This window comes from Mytilus edulis, chromosome 10 (assembly GCF_963676685.1).
Source record: "Mytilus edulis chromosome 10, xbMytEdul2.2, whole genome shotgun sequence".
NCBI lineage: Eukaryota > Metazoa > Mollusca > Bivalvia > Mytilida > Mytilidae > Mytilus > Mytilus edulis.
The window spans coordinates 35538521-35556504 of NC_092353.1; the positions used below are offsets into that span (position 1 = coordinate 35538521).

The following is a 17984-nucleotide window of genomic DNA, read 5'->3' on the forward strand; positions in this document are numbered from 1 at the left end:
TTTAGTCTTAGATGCATGATTTTTTTATTAGTTGTTAGTGGCTTTGAACTAGCTGTCAGATAACTGCGAGTACTCTCAGATCTGTTCATTGTTTCTTTTTGTGTCGGGATGTATAAGTACCCGGCCACGTCCACTTGTATTTTTGTCCATCTGATGAGTTAAGCCTTTTTCAACTGATTTTCATAATTCGTTATTATTTTGTACTGTTATACCACTGTCCAATGTTAGGGGGAGGGTTGCGGATCCCCCTTACATGTTTAACCCCGCCAAATTATTTATTTATGTGCCTGTCCCAAATCAGGAGCCTGTAATTCCGTGGTTGTCGTTTGTTTATGTGTTACATATTTGTTTTTCGTTTTTCGTTCATTTTTTTTTTATATTAATAAGGCCGTTAGTTTTCTCGTTTGAATTGTTTTACATTGTCTTATCGGGGCCTTTTATGGCTGACTATGCGGTATGGGCTTTGCTCATTGTTGAAGGCCGTACGGTGACCTAGTTATTAATGTCTGTGTCATTTTGGTCTCTTATGGATAGTTGTCTCATTGGCAATCATACCACATCTTATTTTTTTATATTTGCTCATTGTTGAAGGCCGTATGGTGACCTAGTTGTTAATGTCTGTGTCATTTTGGTCTCTTATGGACAGTTGTCTCATTGGCAATCATACCACATCTTCTTTTTTATATTATATATCCGACTATACCGTATACGGTACGAATTTTTCTCATTTATGAAAGCCGTACTGTTGCCTATAATTGCTTACATCCACTGCATTTAAACGTTGGTCGATCGTGGTCTCATTTGCAATCTTACCATATCTCCTTCATATATAGTATTAATATGCAATTGATATCTTTGTACTTCCGGTATGTTTGTCAGTTCGTTCGTTCGTCCATCCGTTCGTTCGTCTGCTCGTTTGTCACATGTCAAATTAGAGTTTTGACCCCAATTTCACGGTCAAATGAACATAAAAAATTATAGTAAGGCATTCATGTACTTTGGACACATTCTTGATAAAAAAAAATAATTATATCTTAAATTATGAAACCAAGGAAATGTGGTATATTGATAACAAGACCAAAATCCAACTAAGACCAGAAGACGAGGATGCAAGCAAATACGAACATGCTAATTGTACGATCTTCACCAAGGAACCAGATTTATGGCGTTTATTACGCATAAAAAAATAAGACCCAAGCATGAAAAATGCGAGTCAAATCAAAGGAGAAATCCAACAGTCAATTGTTTGATAAGAACAATAAACAACAAAATATATGGCAGACAGCTTTTAACGATATCTAATATAAATTACCGGCTTCTGACTTCGTTCATGTTCAAAAACATGTTTCTGAGAGTTAATACTACCCATTAACTTTGTATAGTGGGTTAAAAGCTCAAGAACAAATATAAAATAGATAAGACAAAAAGATAAACACTAAGCAACGATCTTGGAGAACAGGCAGTTACTGAAAACTAGTCAAAGGCTAATTTCAAAATAATAAATAAACCATTTTTGCTCAGACTAAATTTGTCCTCAGTATACATCTAACGGATTATATATTAAAAGGCGTCAAAAACTATTTGAGAAAAGTATAACATTGTGCAATGCCCAGAGATAAACTGTATCTTTCTCATCACAGTATTTATGTGTATAGAATAGATATATATGATATATCACTCTATATCATAACCAAATTATAATCTTTCGTCTGATCTGAAGTAAATTTTTTGTTTTCCTTCAATTTTTCTTTTTGTTTCCTCTTTGTCTCTTCTTTGTTTATTCCGTCTTTTGTTACGTCATCATACTCTTGTTCATTAAACCTCTTGATATTTTCCTGTAATTTTGTTTTCTTCTTTTTCTTTTTCCTTTTTTAGGGCTGTCATGTTCTTTTTCGTTGACGGTTTCAAATGTTGGATTAGCCACGATTTTTGTTTTTTCATCTGCGTTAATGGTTGACGATTTTTCTGTTTCAATTGTTGTCGATTGCTTTATCATATTCGTTGCTGTTTGTGTTTCTGTCAGTTCAATCGATGTGATTGTTGTTGGTGGTGTTGGTGGTTCATTTGTTGTTGTCGGGTGATCAATTCCCTTGCTATTTTCCTGTACTTTTGCCTTTTTCCTTTTCTTTTTCTTTTTTGTAGAGTTTTGATTTTCTTGTTCGTTGACATTTTCAAATGTTTTAATATCCTCTGAATTCACAACTATATTTCCTTTCCATTCATCATTAGATGCATGTACTTGGTTTTCTTTAAGTAATCTTTTTCGTTTTTTCTTTTTGGATTTTCTAGTCTTCTCTTCATTTGTTTCGTCGTCTTTGTCTCCATGGTTCATCGATTTGTCTGAGGGACGGTCACTGATTGGTGGTAATGAACCAAGTGACATTATTGGCTTAAAATTACTACGGGGTATGTTCTTAACGTCAGCTTGAGTCGACAAATTACCATCCGCTTCCTGGTTAATAGGTTCTTGTTGTTTATCAGAAGGTTCTTTATCTGATTTTGGTGGAGCTTTTTTCATCTAAAATGATAACAATTGGAAAAAATAGTTACTTCAATTATGGTAATAGTAATTGTGTACTTAAAAGGATGAACAACCTAGTATCAAGAAGTGTTATGCCATCTTAAAAGTTTTCGTAACCAGGTTTATGACTGCCAAACACGTAAGTGACTGCAAATCACAATTTTAATGTCTATTATTGAACGAGTCACATTAACACACAAATATTTTCGGTACTGTAAATTCAGAAATTATTGCGTGCATTTACGATTGAGATTTTTGATGACTGAGTAAAAATGAAATTAATTATTACAAAAAAGCTCCATGCACATTCATGTGTCCAATATCAAAATACAAATACGCATGTTGACAATTACTGTTTTCCTATGTCTTAACCATCACATTTGCTCTTTTATACTCCTGGATGGTTCGACACCAATAAGACGGCTATCAAACTATATAGTATAACCAACATACGGTTGCAACAATAAACAGGCGCATATAAGACAAAGACACACTGATCTAAGAGTATTGGCAGTTAACGAAAGGTAACCAATAATCAGCCAATAATCAAATTATGTCCTACCCGACCTAAAGTTTTAATCAGATCATACACCAGATTAAGCGTAAAAAAAGAATATTCAAAGATCTTACTACGGTTTTAAAAAAAAAATTACTTGAAAAATGTTTATTCAAGAAAAAGTTAACTGTGCATGGATCGCCTTTTTAATGGATAAACAACATTACCATAATAATACATTAGATTCCTTAGGTTGCAGTATCCCGGTTTTAATCAGAATTCATCACAACTGTTTTCTTAAGAATTATAATTTTGGTAGACTAACCTTCTTCGCTTTTCCTTTTTGCCATATGTATTTGCAGCATACAAACGTAAGTATGGCGGCAATGATAATAACTGTGACCACTAATATCACAACAATCACTATCAAAACTGAAACAGATAATCATTCAGTACATTAGAAGTCAATGTAGGTAAAGATGTAAATAGTCAATGACTGCCGTTGGACCTATCATCTTTACAAATTGAATTATTGTTCCCGGGCGTTTTATAAAAAAAATAAAACCTTGCTACCCTGAATATTTATATTCTCTATCTGAACAGTTTAGTCTTGTCTCCATTTAGAAATGTAACAATGCAATTATGGAAAATATTAAAATACTAGAGGTTTTATTTAATTTCAATCTAAAATCGTAAAATTTTACAAACGTCATTCATTCAAGAAAATACATACGAGTTGTTGCGTCTTCGGAAGATTTTTGATTATCATTTGATAGCTTTGTTGTCGGTTTATCAGATGCGATCGTTGTTGCCAATTCAACTGTTGTGATCGATATTGTCGGTTCAGATGGTGTGATTCTTGTTATTGGTTCATCTGTTGTGGTCGTAGTTGTTGTCGGTTCATCTGTTGTGGTTGTAGTTGTTGTCGGTTCATCTGTTGTGGTCGTAGTTGTTGTCGTTTCATCTGTTGTGGTCGAAGTTGTTGTCGTTTCATCTGTTGTGGTCGTAGTTGCTGTCGGTTCATCTGTTGTGGTCGTAGTTGTAGGTTCATCTGTTGTGATCTTTGTTGTCGGTTCAGATGGTGTGATTCTTGTTATCGGTTCATCTGTTGTGGTAGTAGTTGTCGTTTTATCTGTTGTAGTCGTAGTTGTAGGTTCATCTGTTGTGATCGTTGTTGTCGTTTCAGATGGTGTGACTCTTGTTATCGATTCATCTGTTGTGGTCGTAGTTGTTGTCGTTTCATCTGTTGTGGTCGTAGTTGTTGTCGTTTCATCTGTTACAATCGTAGTTGCTGTCGGTTTGTCTATTGTGGTCGTAGTTGTAGGTTCATCTGTTGTGATCGTTGTTGTCGGTTCATCTAAAGTAGTATTTGCTGATGATTCATCTGTTGTGAACGTTGTTTTCGGTTCATCTGAAGTATTATTTGTTGTTGATTCAACTGTTGTGAACGTTGTAATCGCTTTATCTGCAGATATCGATATTGTGGTTGTATCTGTTATGATATTTGTCTGTTGATCAAATGTGATAGTTACCGTTGGTTCATTTGTTGTAAACGTTGTTGACGGTTTATCTGTTTTGATATTTGTTGTGGGTTCAGCTGTTTTGATCGTTGTCGATTTATCTGTTGTGGTTTGCTTTAATGTTGTGATGTGTGTTGTCGGCTTATCACTGGTTATCTTTGTAGTCGGTTCAACTGTTGAGATTGTTGTCGTCGTTTTATCTGTTGTGTGTCCTGTTGTCGGTTCATTTCCTGAGATCGGTATTGTGGTTGTATCTTTTGCATTATCTGATGGTTGATATGATGTGATAGTTACTGTCGGTTCATATGTTGTGAAATTTGTTGACTGCGTATCTGTTGTGATCTTTGTTGTGGGTTCAGATGTTCTAATTGTAACTGTCGGTTCAACTGATGTGATCGTTGTTCTCGATTTATCTGTTGAAGTCGGCTTATCTTTTGGGATCGTTGTTGTCGATACGTCTGAAATATTTGAAGAAGTCGTTTCAACAATTGTTATCGGTTTATCTGCAGATATCGGTATTGTGGTTGTATCTTCATTGATCTTTGTCGGTTCAGCTGACGTGATAGTTACTGTCGGATTATATGTTGTAAACGTTGTTGACGGTTTATCTGTCATGATCGCTGTCAATTGATCTGTTGTGTTTTGCTGAAATGTTGAGATGTTTGTTGCCGACTTATCTGTGGTGATCGTTGCAGTCGGTTGATCTGTTGTGATCATTGTTGTCTGTTCAACATTTGGGATTGTTGTTGTCGGTTTATCTGTTGTGTATATTGTTGTCGGTTCATTTCCTGAGATCTGTTTTGTCGTTGTGTCTGTTATGATGTATGTCGGTTCATCAGTTGTGATCATTGCTGATGGTTTATCTGATGTGAACGTTGTTAAAGGTTCAAGCGTTATGGTCGTTGTTGTCGGTTCATATGTTGTGAAATTTGTTGACTGCGTATCTGTTGTGATCTTTGTTGTGGGTTCAGATGTTCTAATTGTAACTGTCGGTTCAACTGATGTGATCGTTGTTCTCGATTTATCTGTTGAAGTCGGCTTATCTGTTGGTATCGTTGTTGTCGATACGTCTGAAGTATTTGATGAAGTCGTTTCAACAGTTGTTATCGGTTTATCTGCAGGTATCTGTATTGTGGTTGTATCTTCATTGATCTTTGTCGGTTCATCTGTCGGATTATATGTTGTAAACGTTGTTGACGGTTTATCTGTCATGATCTTTGTTGTGGGTTCAGCTGTTTTGATCGTTGTCAATTGATCTGTTGTGTTTTGCTGAAATGTTGAGATGTTTGTTGTCGACTTATCTGTGGTGATCGTTGCAGTCGGTTGATCTGTTGTGTATATTGTTGTCGGTTCATTTCCTGAGATCTGTTTTGTCGTTGTATCTGTTATGATGTTTGTCGGTTCATCAGTTTTGAACATTGTTGATGGTTTATCTGATGTGACCGTTGTTAAAGGTTCAAGTGTTGTGGTCGGTGTTGTCTGTTCATATGTTGCAATCAGTGTTGTCGGTTCAAATGGTGTGGATCTTGTTGTTGGTTTATCTGTTGTGATCGTTGTTTTCGGTTCATTTGAATAATTCATTGCTGTCGATTCAACATTTGGGAACGTTGTTGTCGGTTCATCTGTTGCGATCGTAGTTGTCAGATCATCTGTTGTGATCTTTGTTGTCGGTTCATCTGAAGTATTTGTTGACGGTGTGAATGTTGTGTACGTTGTTGTTTGTGTATCTGTTTTGTTCATTGTTGTCGATGTATTTATTGTGTACGCTGTTGTCGGTGTCTCTGTCGTAAACGTTGTTTTCGGTTTCTCTGTTGTGTACGTTGTTGTCGGTGTCTCTGTTGTAAGCATTGTTTTCGGTGTCTCTGATATGTACGTTGTTGTCGGTGTCTCTGTTGTTAACTTTGTTTTTGGTGTCTCTGTTGTGTACGCCGTTGTCTGTGTCTCTATTGTAAACGTTGTTTTGGGTGTCTTTGTTGTGTACGTCGTTGTCAGTGTCTCTGTTGTTAACTTTGTTTTCGGTGTATCTGTTGTGTACGTCGTTGTCGGTGTATCTGCTGTGTACGATGTTGTCAGTGTCTCTTTTGTGAACGTTGTTGTCGGTGTCTCTGTTGTGAACGTTCTTTTCGGTGTCTCTGTTGTGTACGTTGTTGTCGGTGTCTCTGTTGTGTACGTTGTTGTCGGTGACTCTGTTGTGTACGTTGTTGTCGGTGTCTCTGTTGTGTACGTTGTTGTCCGGGTCTCTGTTGTAAACATTGCTTTCGGTGTCTCTGTTGTGTACGTTGTTGTCGGTGTCTCTGTTGTGTACGTTGTTGTCGGTGACTCTGTTGTGTACGTTGTTGTCGGTGTCTCTGTTGTGTACGTTGTTGTCCGGGTCTCTGTTGTAAACATTGCTTTCGGTGTCTCTGTTGTTAACGTTGTTGTCGGTGTTTCTGTTGGGTACATTATTGTCTGTTGGTCTGTTGTGTACGTTGTTGTCGGTGTATATGTTGTGTACATTATTGTCTGTTGATCTATTGTGTACGTTATTGTCGATGTATCTGATGTGTACGTTGTTGTCGGCTGATCTGTTGTGTACGTTGTTGTCGGTGTATCTGTTGTGTTCATTATTGTCGGTTGATCTATTTTGTACGTTGTTGTCGGTGTCTCTGTTCTAAACGTTGTTGTTGATGTCTTTGTTGTGAACGTTGTTGTTGGTGTCTCTGTTGTTAACGTTGTTTTCGGTGTCTCTGTTGTGTACGATGTTGTCGGTGACTCTGTTGTAAACGTTGTTTTCGGTGTCTCTGTTGTGTACGTCGTTGTTGTTGTATCTGTTGTGTTCATTGTTGTCGGTGTATCTGTTGTGTACGTTTTTGTTTTTGTTGATGACGGTGTCTCTGTTGTGTACGTTGTTGTGTTTCTTGTTGACGGTGTCTCTGGTGTGTACGTTGTTGTCAATTTATCTGTTGTGTACGTTGTTGTCCGGGTCTCTGTTGTGTACATTATTGTCGGTTGATCTGTTGTGTACGTTGTTGTCGGTGTATCTGTTGTGTACATTATTGTCGGTTGATCTGTTGTGTACGTTGTTGTCGGTGTATCTGTTGTGTACATTATTGTCGGTTGATCTGTTGTGTAAGTTGTTGTCGAGGTATCTGTTGTAGTCGTTAATGTCGGGGTCTCTGTTGTGTACGTTGTTGTCGGTTGATCTATTGTGAACGATTTGGTCGATGAATATGCTATTGTTGTTTCATATGTTAATACTACAAAATCAAATGAGTCTATAAAAATATTATTTTGAAATCACATGATAGCGTTGAATATTCAGTTAATAGTTTTATTACTTTTTTTGTGAATAAAAGTAGGTAAAGGTAGACGTATATAGACTGGAGAGTTGTCTCTTTGGCATTCATACCCAGTCCTCACATATCTATTTGAGATGAAGATACATCCTCATATCACTTAGACGGCAAATCAAGAAAAGCACTTTGAAAAAACTACATTGATAATGTGTAGTTTTTTATTTAAAACATCACTTAGTCGATAACACAGTTATTATACTATCAGTCTGCGAAGGTAGCATTAGCTCAATAGGCAGTACCGAATTTGTATCTCGGTGCCGATAAAAAAAAAATTATAACAATATAACAATATAACAATCCTTTTTAAAATTGTACATTGATATATTTTGAAATTATAAGGAAACTAAGGTTTTGACTCCCTTAGACAAAGTGGACCACAGGTGTTTTGGTTATATTTTTAGGTTCTTTTAAGTTATATAGCTCTCCATCTTTTTCAATTCTTGGCTTTCAAAAGCTGAACTGTAAGCGTTTCTGGTGGAGATTAATCCAGAAATTAGTGAAAAAACTCGAAAAAAATGGTTGCACGTAAAACATGTAAATTCTGTAATAGCTTTTCTTCATTTGCAGTATGATATTTAAACACTGAGTGCCCTCATTAGTTTTGAGATACTTTTTTATAGAGAAATTATGATATTCCACCAAGTTTTCCTAATTGCTTCCATTAACGAATCCGATTTTTTTGTTTTCATGTTTGTAACCATTTATGATGACATAAATGTATGAATACCTTCTTTGTTTTAAAAAGAAAATTGAAGCACTTACTAGATGGCCAACAGTCAATAGTCAAATTTATGTATTTTCGGGGAGTTTGGTGATATATCAGACACAGCAGCAACTGCATCTTATCATCTGTCTGTTTTTATGTAAAGTTGTAATAATTTAAATGAGCCCCCTCCCCATATTGTTTTGATAAAACCAAAGTACAACGTGAAAATCGGTCAATATACAGGAACTAAACAGAGCAAATAAAAAAAATATATATGCTACATCATGTATTTGTGTATTTCTCTGTGCTAAGTGTTTAAACCTAATTGTGTTAGTTTGAACTGTATAGTGTTAATATTTTAACGTTATTTTTAACATTGCCATATGAGCTTGAGGTTTTACTGGCCATAAAACCAGGTTCATCCCACATTGTTTTCTTAAAATGTTTTGTACCAAGCCAGAAATATGACAGTTGTTTTCCTCTTATTGTTGATGTATTTTCTTCGATTTAAGTTGGCTCCTTTATTATTTTCTTATTCGGTTTGTGACTATTGAACAACGGTTGTCTACTAGTATTGTTGCCTTTATTTATAAACAGTATTTGAAATGTTAATTCAAATACATACCTATAATGTAAATGCCTGTGGTGGACAGTGTACAGCTTGAGATGACCTTTATAAAAATGTTACTAGTCGTCCTATAGGCATGGGTGTAAGTGTCAGTATCGATTAGTTTTCGAAATGTCTATTATTCATAAAAAAAAAATATTGGTCATCATTAGGTTTCTATATTCTCAGAATAAAAAAAACACTAATACCAACACAAAATTTGAATTTTTCTGTCTTCAAGCTCAACTTTAATGTATTTTTTATAACTTCTTATGAATTCTTATTTAAAACATTAACGGTACCAGTCTTCCTGCACCAGATGCGAATATCGACAATACATGTCTCTTCAGTGATGCTTGTGGCAAAAATATTTGAAATCCAAAGCTTATATAAAAGGTGATGAGCTATTATAATCCAAAAGGTCCAAAAAGAAATATCATAGTGTAGGGATTTTTTGTAAGCTTTCTGCACTCTGCACACCACGTTTTGGTAGTCTTTCGTCGTAGGTATTGTTTAAGTCATTCCAAAATACTTTTAGTATGACACCCTCAACGACGTCGCCAATGTCATCATTTATCTTTGGAATTTTAAAATGGTAACCGTCACCATGGAAACAGCAAAAAAGTAAAAAAAATCAAAATGTTCCAAACTTAATGAAACTTTACAGGAATGTCAATTGGCATGTGTAGATGCACTCTTTGACTTTAGAATTTTCAAAATGACTGCCTTTCACCTGGCAATGGGGGACAATGGTGCCATCCGTTATTGCTGGCAATTACAAATCTAGTTTTATTTTGCTTTAATTCAGGTATTTTTAAAAGAGAAGCGAAGTATATCAAATTGACATTTAAACATATTTTGGATCAAGGATTTCTTTGTTATTAAAATATGCGTGCATATTATAACTTTTGAATAGTTATATAGGGATAGATAAACTCATCAAAGATAACAGGATTGAAATTTTATATTAAAGCCAGGCGGGCGCTTCGTCTACAAAAGACTCATCAGTGACGTTCGAATCAACAAAATGTTAAAACGGCCAAATAAAATACGAAGTTGAAAAGCTTTAAGGACTAAAAATTCCTAAAATTTTGTCAAAAACAGTGAAGGTAATCTATTCCTGGAGGAAATCCTAAGTATTTAAAAAAAAAATCAAAGTTTTGTTAACAGTTAATTTATAGTTATGAACATATCAATGATAACTCAAGTCAACACAGAAGTGCTGACTATTTGGCTGGGAAATTAAAATTCCACCAGCAGTGGTATTGACCAATTGGCTGTAAATAAACGAAACATAGATACTAGGATTGAAATTTTATATTTACGTCAGACATGCGTTTAGTCTACAAAAGACTCATCAGTGAAGCTCGAATCAAAAAATGTTAAAAAAAGACTAATACAAATAAAGTACGAAGTTTAAGACCTTTGAGGACCGAAATTCCTAAATGTTTTTCCAAAAACAGCTAAGGTAATCTATTCATGAGATAGAAAAGCCATAGTATTTAAACAAATTCAGTTTTGTTAACAGTTGATTTATAATTATGAACTTTTCAATGATAACTCAAGTCAACATAGAAGTGTTGACTACTGGACTGTTGATACCCTCGGAAAATTAAAATTCTACCAGCAGTGGCACCCAGTGGTTCTAAATAAACTCATCATAGACACTAGGATTGAAATTTTATATTTACGCCAGACGCGCGTTTGGTCTACAAAAGCCTCAGCAGTGAAGCTCGAATGAAATAAATGTCAAACAGGCCAAATAAAATACGAAGTTGAAGGGATTTGAGGACCCAAAATTCCTATATATGTTTTGCCAAATTAATTTTTATTAACAGTTAATTTATAATTATGAATTTATCAATGATAACTCAAGTCAACATAGAAGTGTTGACTACTGGGCTGGTGATACCCTCGGGAAATTAAAATTCTACCAGCAGTGGCACCCAGTGGGTCTAAATAAACTCATCATAGACACTAGGATTGAAATGGTATATTTACGCCAGACGCGCGTTTGATCTACAAAAGACTAATCAGTGAAGCTCGAATAAAATAAATGTCAAAAACGCCAAATAAAATACGAAGTTGAAGAGATTTGAGGACCGAAAATTCCTATATATGTTTTGCCAAATGCAGTTTTGTTAAAAGATAATTTATAATTATGAACACATATCAATGATAACTCAAGTCAACACAGAAGTGCTGACTACTGGGCTGGTGATACCCTCGGGGAATTAAAATTCATCCAGATTTTGCAAATAAGATCAACAAAAATAAATGAAAAGCAAAAACTATTCTACAATTAATGTTTATCTTACATTTAAAAAATGAGGTTTCTTGTTTGTTTATATAAAGATGTCAGCGTATTGCACGGTGGCATTGGGTATGGACAAAAATGTCCAATGGATTTGATAAAGTGCCACATTCTAATCGTCACCCTAAGATTAATAAAAGAAGCTTGTTTTGTCACTTGTTTTCAGAGTTATAAAAATGTCAAATTACAAAAATACTGAACTCTAAGGAAAGTTCAAAACGTAGAGTCCCTAGTAATCAAATGGCAGAATCAAAAACTCAAACACATCAAACGAATAGATAACAACTATCATATTCCTGATTTGGTACAGGAAAGCACGTATTGGAAATTTCGATATCGAAAATAGTACCCCTGCTGTATCTGTAAAAGGGATTGTGATTATACTGATTCCGTCCTCTGCTTTGGTTATGGAAAATTGGTCCACGATCAGAAACAGGTGACATAGTAAAGAGAAATTATGATAGGGCTTTAGGCTATATTATCAGATTATTTTTCATTATAAGTCTTTCGGATTTCACGTTTTTAGATTAAGGCGTTTAAATGTTTTTCATTTTTTTACAGTGTCATTTCCAATGTCGTTAATCCTACCTATTTTGAGAAAGTTGTTTAAAAAAAGTTGACAAAAATTTCTATCGCTGCAAACCTTGTCAAACATAACTATATTAATTAGTTTCAATTTCTTAATTCTTATAAACCATGCAATTGGCAACAGTTTTGGTATATTTCATTTGAGCCAATATCTACAAAATTCAATCTTTCATTTGCTCTTCAACACTAATTTTCATTTGCGCTAAATAATAAAATCTACATAGGCTCCACTTAACAGGTAATTCACCAAACAAAAGTTGAAATTGTTTCGCTATATCGTAAAAAAATATAATATGTTTTAAACAGCCTCACATATATAGGTTATCTAATGAATAAATAAATTTTGTATCTACTATTTACATGTATTATTGACGCATATTTAAATTTGAATTGTTGTGCAAATCATAGTGAAAGATTTTTATGGCGCAAATTAAATGCCAATTTGCGCAAAGTCAAATCATCGTACATAGGTATTACCGAATAGGAGCAGATCAATTTAAAAAATAGCATTATTATTTAATGATATGTGTTATAAATGTTGTGAACAACACAGCCATTTCGTCTGTCATAAAAAAAAAAGGAAAAGATCACCCGCTCTCGCAAATTGAAAGTTGTTTACTCTAAAATAAGCGTTAAGATAAAAGTGTGTGAACATATGATTTCTAAACAACATTATGAAAAATAGCATGTCTAAGCTGTTTATATTCTTACAAACTATTTGAACAACATACATAACAAAAATTCAACAAGGGAGAAATAAATATATATGATTGTATAAATGTATATACCTTCTATGAAACAGTTACTGGTAATGACAGAATAAACAAGAACACTGAATAAAATATCCATCAAAATAATTGCTGGTTTTGATCATGTATCTGTTGTTTACTACTAACTGCGTATATAATTAAAAATTAAAGCACAAGGTTATATAACGAAGTATTTGCAGTTCCATTGACCATTCACTTTTTAAAAATGTATATAATTGTTTCATACAGATTTAATTACAGAAGTAAGCATTCTATGTTTTGTTTAAGCCGACACGGTATACATTTATTACATTTTAAATGACAACTAAACAATGATTTACTGGAAACAAATGTTAATTATTTCATTCGATTATTGATCGAAGTATTACGTAAATTTGTAGACCGTCATTTCGATCAACACGTTGATTGATTCTTATAATATAGAACAAGTGTGCGGTCAAAGATCGCGTTAATGATTTTCTTGACCGTGGTATTGTCACCGTATACATGTTCTTATTTGCCAGGAATGGTACATCGGACAGACTGGTAATTCAATTTGTCAAATAGTCAGTATTCACAGACAACAGATACGAGATCCATCCACACAAATGCAAGATGTGAGCGAACATTTCGAAACAGTAGAGGAAAATTTACCGTATATCCGTTCTATAAAATGAACGAATCGAATAAATATAAAAGACTGGTATATGAAGCACACTTTATAAAGGACTCTTAGCCAAAATTAAACGGATCTACGTAAACACGTTTGATTTATCTCCCCTTGCCGTTATTGTAACGTAATAAACGTTACCAACGGTAGTGTCGTCAAGGACATTGTTAAAACGTCGCCTGAAGATTGCCAGAAGGCATGAAAGCGCTAGTGGTAATATTTTAACGAACTGTTATTATTTGATGTGAAATAGTAGTTTGCGAATTTAAAAAAAATATTATGTTTTTATTATATTTGCTTCATCTAATCATTTTATGTTATTCTTGTTTTTGGTGTTAGATAGTTTCATATTCATATTATTTCCGTAATTCCTTTGACGATTGACGGCAAATAGAGTTGCGCTGCGCAACGGGCTAAATATTGCTTGCACGCTATGTTTGGCTACAAGTAATAAGGTGGTACATAACACTGAAGAGAGATAAATATGTAAAAATCAGCTGAATTTTTTAAAAACGTTCCATTATTGAGGAAATATTAAGCTTCTCCATGATCAAGGTAAATGTTTGTCAAAGTGAAATATATCCAAAAAAAATAATTCCGAAAAGTATGTTGTTTAAGTTTTCTTGACTTTCTGTCAAAGGGTCAAAATAGATAGGTTGTGAAAATAATAACTTTGTCAAAACTTTATGAAAATTAAACGAACCAAGAAATGTAACTCTAGAAAGTAAATATATTAATATTAAAAAAACACATATTTATAATCGAATGGCATGACTTACACACGTATTCAAAACGAGGTAATTCTAACCATAATAATATAAACTTTTGAAGTTAGTCACTGGTCATCATATAAATGTCTTATACCAGCAAGGGTGGATATTGAGCGTCGCTGCTACATAATATAAGTAAAGTTGTTTGGACGACTCATTTTAATGCAGAAAATGGCCTATGATTGTATACCACTCCAATACAAATTTAGACTTGATGGTTTAACATTTGGTGTCCAATTTTTTTTTTGAAATCAGCATTATCATTTTCTAAACAACCTAAAGAATTGTGTTTGCAACATATTTTTGGTTTGAAGTAGCGGACAGACAAAATCTTTTCCAAATCAACATATATCATACTGAATTTGTATTGTTTTACGGAGTGTAGGGATAAACCTTAAATAAGTTTTACATAAAATGTTAGTTACAATTCAATTCAATTCAATGTTTTATTAAAGTGTCTTCTCTCAACAAGTACAATCAATCTTTATACATTGTAAAATAACACTAAATAAAATAAGAGCCATTCTATACAGAATTATACGAGATGTTGAAAACAGATGAAATCGAAAGTTGGGAAATGTTCCTTGATAAAGACGAAAGTTCATTACATTTAATCGAAACAAATCGACTACCTTATTATAGACAAGACAAGAAAAATACTTTATTAAAGTCTCACCACTTGTAACATATAAAATATACAGCTTTTTAAAACACAAGTTAACAACAAGAGCCACTCTATAAAGAGTTATGAGAGACTATAAAACATTTTTTTTTAAATTATAATACAAATACAAGTCAACTATCATGAATATGAAATACATTTTCGCTTTATGAACATTTCATAGCAGATTTAGGCAGTATAAAATACCGTATTTTCATTTGTAAAAAGATATATAAATTTTTCATTATCAGACATATGTGAAAAATTCTCATCAATAGATAACTCTTCTGCAAAATCGTATCTGATTCCATCAAAGCGAAACCAACGACAATCGTGGAGACGAATGATATTCATCGTTGGTCATATTGATACAAGATTTTCAAAGGCCAAGTTCATCGTGATAGTTTTACCTTGACCTTTGTTATGAGTTGAGTTTTAAAGCCGTAATAGTTACAAACAATAAACTAAATGTGGGAACATCAGTCAACAACTTCGATACGTTAATGGTATATGACTAATAGCTAAATAAAGGGAAATACAGGTCAAAAGTTTGAGATTTCCTGACAATAGGTTTCCAAGAAAACTATTCAAATTGATAAAGCGTTATATTCTGTTTTCAGACATTTGTCAGTGGCGAGAACGAGGACACTGTAGAACTTATGAAGGAAACCAGGCTTAGTTCTCCAGTCGCGCGAGCGTTCCTTCTGGTTCCAGTCTTTTATTACAACTCCAGTTTCCGGTGCATGGCAAAACATGGAGGGAAACAAAATATTCCATTTTTTTCTGAATTTTTTTCTGGACTCAATTTTATCTGTTTGATTATAGGTTTATGCTGAATTGAAACATATATATAGATTTAAAAAAATCTTGCATCTTTTGGGTAATATCAATCCAGGAAAGTGGAAGGATATCATGTTTACTCGGAGTGGTGCGGCCTAGTAAAAACAGCAAAAAGAAAGTAGAAAAAAAATGTTTTGACTTCAGGATTACGTAACTTTTTATTCTTCGTGGCATGACCCACTTTTTTCCAATTAATTCACAATTTCACATTAGTACATACATGATATGAACAGGAAAAAAATTCTATCTAGCATATTTTATTTTTTTTATTTTCAAAGATCAGACTGCAACCTTCTCCATAAGATTTATCAATGTCTCGCTTAAAACGAGTATATGAAAGTCAAAGTAAACGAGTTTTGAAAACCAAAATGTGTAAGTCGAAGGGACCTAAATTATTCTATTTTAGATTTCTTTAATATAGTAATATTTAGGAAATAACATAGTTGGAGAAAGTTGTCAGGACATCACGCCTAAACTTTTAAAACGTGATTGATATAATTCGAGCTTCCGAAAAAGGTATTTGTAAGTGACGCAACATGTATCCCAACGGCGCACACCTTTTGGTAATTAATGTTCTTCAGCTTTGTATATGATTTGGATTTCCAACTGTTTTGATGGAGGTGCCAATGGTGAATTTTATGTATACCAAAATTACATGCCTAGTATCTTTAATGGATGTTTAAAATCACTAGGTTTATGCAACTTGTGACGGACGTTTCATCCCCAAGAGAAAAAAACAACCAAGTATTCGGTACCTTAGTCCAGACAATAAATTTTATTGATTTGTTAAATTTTTGTATATTACTGTTTGTATAATTTTCAAAACATTTTGCGTTTTTTTTTTCTCCAGGTAAAGATAACCTTAGTTGTATTAAGCACAATTTTCGGTATTTGTGGATATTCATTTTTATTCAACTTTATATTTGATTTGGGTTTCAAACTGTTTTGATTATATCGCTATACTGATGGGTATATTGAAAACGAACGCGCGTTTGGCGTACACATGGTAAAGTCAGGTATGTTTGTGGAGTTTTTACAACCACTGGATCAATGCCATTTGTGGTGGAAGTTTTGTCTCAGAGGGTAACACCAGACATGTTGAAATTTCTTTTTATTGACATACACTATCATTCGGTATTTTCATTATATGTCAATATGGGGCTAGTAAACGGTATAATATTCAATCCAACAAGGTTTGCCATTGCTACCTAACGATAAAGATTGTCCCAGCCGTATTTTGCTTAACTATAAGAAATTTCGGTTATTGATGCCCTTCATTACTTTATCAGTTCATCTTTCAAACTGATTTCATTCGAGCGTAATTGATGAGTCGAAGAAATGCACGTCTGAAGTACCAAATTATAAACCTGATATCCTTTATGATACAACTAGAAGGTTGATACGACAACTGGTGGACGTTTCATCCATGACGGTTACATCAGTAGTCAGAATGTTTGTGTTTTGAGCTTACTTGAAATTTCATAGACAGAATAATTTTATGTAAATTTACTCTCTGCAAAAGCATTTTTGTTTATTGAAAACAATAATACTTTTTACACCCAGGTAAAAATTGCTTTTGCCGTATTTAATACAACTTATCAGAATTTTCGGTTATTAATTTTCTTCAGCTTTGTATTTGATTTTGTTTTCAATCTGTTCTGAGTAGAGTGTTTCGTGTACAGATGAGTCTCATGTAAACGAACCAAACAGCCGTAGTCAAAGAGAGGCAAAATTGATACCAAAGGATAGTTAAACTCATAAATCGAATTGAAAACAAATTGATCATACCATGGCAAAAACCGAAAAATACAAATAACAGTATACAAAACACAACATAGAAAACTCAAAACAACGTATCATATCATAAGCCTGGTATTTGTGATCATTCATTGCTTGCACAATCACTTTTTGTTTTAAATGTAAGGACATAACTAAATTAGATCTTGAGAATGATCAACGTAAATACAAATACCTTGTTTGAGACTGAAAATCATGCTAATTGATACGAGGACATTTTGAATGGTTTTACTCCAGTAATGTTTTATATCCTGAATAGATTGCTGTTCGGAGTGAGTCAATGCTCACTGTTGAAGGTTATATTTTGACCTATGTGGATCACATGATCACAAATATATGCCATTTATCGAAGCAACAGTCCTGTTATGACATCACTGATTGCAACTATAGACAAAATGTTTTACTTGTCA

The 17984-nt window shown here is 33.7% G+C and overlaps 1 protein-coding gene across 1 annotated transcript; it reads right to left on the reverse strand.

Annotated features, from left to right (window-relative positions):
- Window positions 1-1271: 1271 nt before the first annotated feature.
- On the reverse strand, window positions 1272-7793 carry LOC139491019 (mucin-2-like). The gene is made up of 3 exons (XM_071278267.1): window positions 3751-7793; window positions 3343-3449; window positions 1272-2518 (listed from the first exon to the last, which is right to left on the reverse strand). Exons 1-3 carry the CDS (start codon window positions 7622-7624, stop codon window positions 1793-1795), a joined length of 4707 nt encoding a protein of 1568 aa, XP_071134368.1. The 5' UTR covers window positions 7625-7793; the 3' UTR covers window positions 1272-1792.
- Between the last annotated feature and the right edge of the window lie 10191 nt (window positions 7794-17984).